Genomic DNA, 8,133 nt, shown 5'->3' on the forward strand with positions numbered 1-8,133 from the left:
ATTAGGTGTGCACTCAACACCAGTTCTTTTATATATCATAGGGAATAATTTAATTCCCTTAGTACAGTTTATCATCTACCAGATGTGCACCACAGGGGGTTGGAGGGATAGCTCAGCGGTTACGAGCACCATCTGTTCTTCAAGAGGTCCTGAGTTCAGTTCCACATGGTGGCTCACAACCATCTATAATGTCATCTGAGGCCCTCTTCTGGTATGCAGGCATACATGCAGACAGAACACGCATCTACATAAAATAAATAAATAAATATTAAAAAAGATTTATTTATTTTTTATGTATACAGTGTCCTGCCTGAATGTACACATGCACGCCAGAAGAGGGCACCAGATCTCATTATAGATGGTTGTGAGCCACCATCTTGGAATTGAACTCAAGACCTCTGGAAGAGCAGAGGTCCATCTCTGAGCCATCTCTCCAGCCCAAATAAGTAAATCTTAAAAAAAAAAAAAGGTGCACTATAATGTATTCTTTTTTAAGGTATAAATGAAGCAACATTTTAGAGAACTATCATGCAGTATAAGCATAAACAATTGTCATTTTAAAGGGATTCATATGAGGGTTATTAGTCCATTTCCTTTTCATGAGAGATAACTTGATAGGCCAGAAGACTGAGGCAATTACCATGCAAAAGAAAAAATAATTAAATAATTGAGTGGCTAACTAAATTAAGTTGAGTTTGCTTGAATATTCATGTTCTTTATTCCCCATCCTCATAATGTCTCAAGCTCTTAAGATATGGAAGAAATGAAGCAGATGAATATTCTTAGCAGACAGGCTTTATTCTGTAAAATTAGCATGCTTCTGGATAGGAGATCCCTCTTCTTTTTCTCTTATTTTATTACCTAGACGGTATATACCACTAATCTTCATCACTGAAGGAGTAATTTGTGGAACAATGAAAAGGAAAACAGAAAGAAAAAAAATGAATTCAGAAACCTTTATTCACAAGCAGACCATGGGAAGAAACATGAACAAACATGCGTATCTCAGCGTTCGTGTTCTTCATAAAGAGATAAGCAAAATATCTTTCTATCTGGTCCCAAACACACACGGGACTCCTGAGTCACATGAAGGTCAGACACTGGCGACTCTGCACAGTTTCCCACTTGGTGAACGTTGAACAGAATAAGTTTTAAGCCGATTTGTCCCAGTGTATAAAACTTAGAAAAGATAGTCTTATTCATTAGATACACTGATATTATCAACATACAGTATGTCTGAATAAAAACTTAAAAAATAATTAATTAAAAAAGAAACAAAATAGATCCTTTCTGAATTTCCAAATAGAGCGTTAATTGGCTATAGCATACACACCAAACTTTGTCCTGGTAGTTGTCCAATCATCTCACTAAAGTTGTAACTTAATTATGTTGAATAATACAAATTAGAAATTATTCAGAAAGAGCACAAACTAGAAAAAAAAAGAGCTTCCTTCATGCATTAGACACGATTCTCTGAAGGAACAGAAGCACTAGAATGGCCCATGCAGGAGGGACTGACTGGTTAGTCCAGTAATGGCTATTTGCATGTTGAACATTATAGTTTCTCATTCTATGAGGCTGATTTCTCAGCAGTCAAAAAGTCTGTGCTAGGCTTGAACCAAGGCTAACTGGATGGAGATATGTCCAGCCACCTTTGGGGAAGGGCTAACCTTAATGCCCTGAGGGAAAGAACTAGCCTTACTGCATTCTTTCCCCACCCACTAGAGATACAGTTGCTAGGAAACCTGCCCATCCTCCTAGGAAGGGAAGCCAGACCATTAATGGTTTGGGGACCTTCCCATAGCCAATCAATTCAAAATGCAATATCCCTTTTGTGTCTCGACCATTAAATGCTTGCCAGGCAGGATTCCCCCCTGCTTTGGGACCAGGATCTTTAAATCACTCAACTAACCCTCGCACGAGGCTCTCAGCTCTCACAGCTTCGGCAGGGGGTGTGTGTAAGCCCAAGCTACAGCTTGTAATAATTTGTAAAAAATATCCTCATGTGTTTTGCAATGGAAAAAAAAAAGTCTGTGCTAAAGGCCTGGAAGGTTCCTGAAGAGTCACTTGCTTTCTGTCCATGTTGGGATTTCTAAGAAGCCATCAAAGAGTGGTGGCAGCAGCAGCCATGGCAACAACAAAAATCACATTCATACCTGCGATTCTGGAAAGCAGGCAGATAACATTGTTTCCCTCGGATTTCTGTACATCTGGACTACACGTTGAAAGATTATGTCCACTTTGAGGGAAAATCTCCCTTTAGCTAAGTCCCTTCTGGGTGGACATCTGCCTAGAAGTTTGTATCTTAGCTGATTCTAGATCCTATTTGAATTGACAGTTGAAATTAGTCACAATTTGGCTTTCTAGAACAGAGATAGTTTCATGTAACATTCTCTCTCTCTTTCTCTCTCTTTTTTGAGACACGGTTTCTCTGTGTGTAGCCCTGGCTCTCCCGCAACTTGCTCTGTATATAAGGCTGGCCTCGAACTCACAGATCTGCCTGCCTCTGCCTCCAGGAGTGAAGGGATTACATGTGTGCCCTGGCACACTGAGCTTCATTAATATTCTCTAGTGGACAATAACTCATGCCATCAAGGCAAGTAATTGTGTGTTTCTGAATTTTATACTGGAAGTGCGGGAACAATGTTCTCTATTTCTGAACACGATGCTCAATTGCTTAGTTATTTTTATTTTGAGATTTTCCCTCTGTGTTCATTATTCTTAGTTATTTGAGAAAAAAGACAGGATACAGATTAACATTGTCTTAGTGCAACTGTTCTTCCTATAACCCTATGAAGAGCCGATTTGAACTCTTTGTTTCTCAAACTGTAGATAACTGGGTTGAACAGTGGAGTTAGGATAGTATAGGATACTGATATCAGAGCGTCCTGGCTTGAGGAGTAGCTGGACTTGGGCCTCAGGTAGATAAAGGAGGCGCAGCCATAGTGAACTGTGACAACAATGAGGTGAGAAGCACAGGTGGAAAATGCTTTGTACCTGCCTAATGAGGAGGGAAACTGGAGGATGGCAGAAATGATATGGATGTATGATACCAAGATCAGCAATAGAGGGATAACCAGGACCAATGCACAAAGTAGGAAGATGATCATCTGACTGAAGTGGGAGTGGTGGGATGCCAACTTGAGAACAGGGGAGATGTCACAGAAAAAGTGATGGAGTTGATTGGAAGAGTGGAAGGGTAGGCGAAACACCAAGGATGTGATTATCTGCGCCACGGTGAAGCCACAGACACTGGCAGCAGCTACTAGCCCAGCACATACCCTGTGTCCCATGAGCACTGTGTAGCGCAGAGGGTGGCAAATGGCCACGTAGCGATCATAACCCATGGCTGCCAGTAGGAAGGAGTGGGAGCAACCAAGGAAGAGGAAGGTGAACATTTGGATGGCACAACCAAGGAAGGAGATGCTCTTCTTCCGAGACAGCAAGTCAAGCAGCATCTTAGGTACGATGACAAAGGTGTAGCAGGTCTCAGAACAGGAGAGGATGGAAAGGAAGAAGTACATGGGGGTGTGAAGGGCTCTGTCCAGCACAATGGTGGAAACGATGACGGCGTTGGTGCTCAGAGTAAACAGATAGAGGAGCAGGAAGACAATGAAGAGCAGCAGCTGCAGCTCAGCCAGCGATGAGAAGCCAAGGAAGACAAACTCTTTGACCACAGTGTTGTTTACACACTCCATGGAGGATATGTCCTGGCCGGGGAGAGGATGAAAGGCGTCCTTACACACTTAGCAGAAGCATGGGAGACTGACAGCCTTGCTGCCGGCGCTTCCAGGTTTTCCTTCCAAACTGGCCATTTCTCCTGTTTTTCCAAGAAAAGAAAATTCAAAATCAAGGTGTTGTTTACCAAACTTTGTCTCCACAGAAGTCTGGTCACACAGTCTGGTAGTTCTGAAGCTTCTGACTGAGTCGCACTTTTCTGTTCAGTCCATGACAAGGCTGGAGTTAGGATCCGGGCACGGCGGCGCTCATCCATTTGGCTTACTTGTATCCCCGCTCAAGAAAATCCTTCTATAGCTACACAAGAAGCTCCTGAAACTCATCTATAGCTTAATGCTTGCCTGCTTTTCTTTCTCTGTGCATCTAACCTCCTGATCTTACTTTTTTCAGAGCATGTACCTACCTGTTCTCGATTGTGTTTGCCTTGTTGTTTTATAGAAGGAGCCATAGTTCTACCTTCTTACACTCTTCTCATGGTGACCATTTCTTCTGTATTTTTATTCTGCTCCAAAGACAAATTCTGATACATGTTTTCCTTCTTCTCTGTATTTATCCATTCCAAGATAGAATATTTTATTTATACTTCAGTACTTTTCTGAGAGTCTTTTCTTCCTCAGAGAGAATGACAGCCTTTCTAGAGGATTCTGGCCAAAGTTTGCCACTGCCATCTACTCCCTCTCAGTCACTCTGTGGCGGTTTTATCTGCACCACCTTTGATGGCAGATTAATCTTCTGACATATAAAATGTATTTTAACATGACTCCCTTCATAAAAATTTTATTTCTGGCTACTGTATAGTTCAAACTCTCTACACATTTCAAAGGGTTTCATTTGAGAAGCCCAAAACTGCTGACCATGCTGTTCTAAAGATGAGTATACCACATGACAGGAAAAAGGAACATTTTGCTTTCTTGCCTCTGCTATTTGTAGGTGCTTTGCAATTATTTATAGTTGCTTTGTGTTTAGGCTTCACTCAAATCACACATTCAGGAAGAGCTTTTGGTAGCCCCTGATAAATGGGATTGTTTCTTTCTCAGAACTCACATTAGGCATTGAATGAAATACTTGCTATGACATTCCCTTAATTTTAAATTGAATTTGTATTGAATTGTTCTCATAGCTTTCCTCACTACATTTTGTACCCTTGAGGGAAAGATGTGAATTTGATAATTATTGAGCTCAATTTTTTGAGTATGTAGGACCACATAAAGCACTTAACAGCTTCTCAGGAAATCATTATTAATGATTCTCAGGAAATCATTACTAACAGGTCTCAGGAAATGATTACTAACAATTCTGCAGGGGTAGGATATTGTGCTGTCACTGGCCTCAGCTCTGGATGGGCTCTTAGGAGAGTCCAGAGTCATAGCATCCTCAGGGATATTTCATCTTGGGTATGAGGATTGCTGAGCACCAGTAAACTTAAAAGATTTCTGTGCCACATGCAGACCTTAAAGACAAATCTTGTCTTAAAAATTAGAAAAAGAATGGAAGAGAATCTGGGTTTACAGTTATGTTGTCTAGGGTTACTCTGAAGCTTGAGCGCATTTGCTGCTCTCTAAACACAGGAATCTAAGGCTGTGAGAAAGGTAGAACAATCACAGCTTTGTATGCATCACAGTTGAAAACAATTAAAATCAGTACTCTAACTAGTGTTAATAATAGAGAGTCTGGCAATGTAGCCTGCCTTAGGAGCGACCTCAGTAGAAACCATCAAATAGTAACAAGAAATACTAAGCTGAGTGAGCACAGTGACTTTCAGACACTAGATGAGCAGTAGTGATAAATATGCAAACAGGTCCCTCTCCAAGGCATCTATTGGCTCATGGCTCACAGGTAGAAGAAATTATTGTTAAATTCATGGTGATGGAAACATGGATACACGTTTGAAGCAGTTGTGTATATTCTTGGAAAACAATGTTTTAAGTATATCTTTGATTATTTTATCTGTTATATTTTGGGCACAGCATTTATAAGACTGGACATTATTTAGTATCTATAATTTTAGTCCAAACAGACAAATAGTTCCAGTGAATACAATTTTTGTTCCTTGCTTTTGGAGGAGAGCTGTCTTATTGCTAGTGTGTTTTGTTTTTATAATTGTTCTTAGCCCTCCTTAAGCCTATGAACGGAACAGATAGCCTCTCCTTTCCCTTCTTACTCTTCTGGTTACTTGCCCAAAGCCTCACTTACAACATTTTACTGACTAGTAGTTTGGTAAATACAGTCTTAAATTTAGCTCCATTTTAAAATCCTTGGCCTGCTAGTGAATTTCTGCATACCCTCATGCAAGGTTAGATAACACAGGAATAAGATATGCTTGGAGCCTTGACAGATTTAGGTTTTACTTCTAACTCTGACTTGATGTAAATTCTGTAACTCTGATATTTTTGCTGTTCTGGTAAAATGAGAAATTCCTTCTGCTTCTCAAGGCCAATGAGGGTTAATAGAGATTCTATCTATCTATCTATCTATCTATCTATCTATCTATCTATCTATCTATCTATCTATCATCTTTTTATCTATCTATATGTAGTTCAATAAACAGAGAATAAACAGAGAAGGGCCTACAATTAAAATAAATATATGTAGGTGAGTGCTGGGAGCACACAGTGCTGTGGAGAGGCCCAGGCAGGAGGATCACTGCAATTCAAAGACAGCTGGAGCACCATAGGTAGGCCCTGTCTCCCATGAGGTCATTCTAGCTCTGCATTGTGGAAAGGCAGGTGTAGAAAACACAGGTTTTCTGCAGCAAAGGAGACAGTAAAGGAAGTTTCCAATTTTTCTATTTGGAGGAGAGCAAGATGGAGATAAATATTGAAGATAAACTTATAGATGATCTTGGACATATGTGCATATCAAGTTAGAGGTTTCTCATTTGAGAATGGTTTATTATTAATTATTAAGAATGGTTTATTATTAATTATTAAGCACATATTTTGTGAATTGTCTGCCTTCATTTTATGTATTTACTTCAGTAGTATATGCAGACTATTATAGTACTATAATTATTGTAAGATTATGTTATAATAAGATTATTATAAGATTATTATTATATTCTGAAGACTGGAGCAATTTGTCTAATAACTATAATAGCTTATTATCACATGATAGATCATGTTATATTATTATATAAATATTAAGAAAATTGACATTCCTTTCTCAGATAAGAGTGAACATAACTGTAAATATTGTAAGATAAGTATTATAGACATTTTAAGAGACATTTCAAGACAAAATTCCCTGAAATATCTTGAGAATACAACAAGTATCTTCATAAAGGGCACTAAACATGTAGACATTTTGATTGAGCTCTGTAGCTATTTTCTTAGTGTTAAATGGCCATTTGGAATTAAAAAGTGCTTTAATGTGTCTCTGTGTACACACATGGAGGCAGACCATTTGCTAAAGAGAAGTTGTCTGAGAGACAACAGACTATATTCTCTCCAATTTTTTTCTATTTTCTTACGAGATGCTTCATGTTGAGGTCATAAAATCACAGCAAGGGTCAACATACTATATTTTGGGAAATGCTAACAGTATAATTTTCATCATAAAAATGAAGCTTCATGAAGTGGTGCATGTTAATTATCTGTATTAATGACCCTATAATGTGTGTGTACTTCAAGCTATCATTTTTGTACATGAAAAATACAATTTTAGCTTTCTGCTCACAAAATATGTAAGTAAAGTAGGTGACATGGCAACTCCTTTGATCACAACACTAGGGAAGCAGAGGCAGAATGATAGCTTTAAGTTCAAAGCCATGCAGAGCTATGTGGTGAGAGTGTGTCTCAACAAAGAAAGAAAGAAAATGTCAGACAGACAAGTAAACAACATCAAAACCCCCAAATAGGAGTTCAATCAAGTATCTGGCAGATATCACCCCAAGGCTATCAGCTGATCAATATTGTTTGGGATGTTTCCAGAAAAGAAAATATAAAACTCAATTTTACTATCTTCTTCTTAACCAATATTTGCATCTGTCTTGTAGCAATGTAACAGGGTTAGTGTTTATTATGAATCTCACTTGAGAAATTTGAACATCATAGGTGCTGAGGACTCCATTTAGGTTTACTCACCTAATGGAACCAGGGTTAGACTAGGCTATATTTTGTGTGAGTAGCTCTTTTGTGGGAGAGGGAAAGCAAAGAGGACAATATATCTGTTCATTCTCCCTTTAAAAAAAGATTTATTTACTTTAATTATATATGCATTGGAAAGTTTGGCCTGCATGTAAGTCTGTGTAAGGGTGTCAGATCCCTGGAACTGGAGCTACAGACAGTTGTGAGCTGCCACATGGGTGCTGGGAATCAAACCCTGGTCCTTTTGAAGAGCAGCGAGTGCTCTTAACCACTGAAGTATTTTTCCAATACCTCACTCTCCTTCTTGATT

General features: G+C 39.0%; 1 protein-coding gene across 1 annotated transcript; it reads right to left on the reverse strand.

The window, feature by feature from the left end:
- Positions 1-2,657: 2,657 nt before the first annotated feature.
- On the reverse strand, positions 2,658-3,710 carry LOC110545812 (olfactory receptor 10K2). The gene has a single exon (XM_021632173.2). It carries the CDS (start codon positions 3,696-3,698, stop codon positions 2,754-2,756), a length of 945 nt encoding a protein of 314 aa, XP_021487848.1. The 5' UTR covers positions 3,699-3,710; the 3' UTR covers positions 2,658-2,753.
- Between the last annotated feature and the right edge of the window lie 4,423 nt (positions 3,711-8,133).

This window comes from Meriones unguiculatus, chromosome 10 (genome assembly GCF_030254825.1).
Source record: "Meriones unguiculatus strain TT.TT164.6M chromosome 10, Bangor_MerUng_6.1, whole genome shotgun sequence".
Taxonomy (NCBI): Eukaryota; Metazoa; Chordata; class Mammalia; order Rodentia; family Muridae; genus Meriones; species Meriones unguiculatus.

Bases quoted from the DNA above. Each gene is read 5' to 3' on its own strand.
- LOC110545812 (XM_021632173.2), bottom strand. From the start codon at position 3,698: ATGGAGTGTGTAAACAACACTGTGGTCAAAGAGTTTGTCTTCCTTGGC.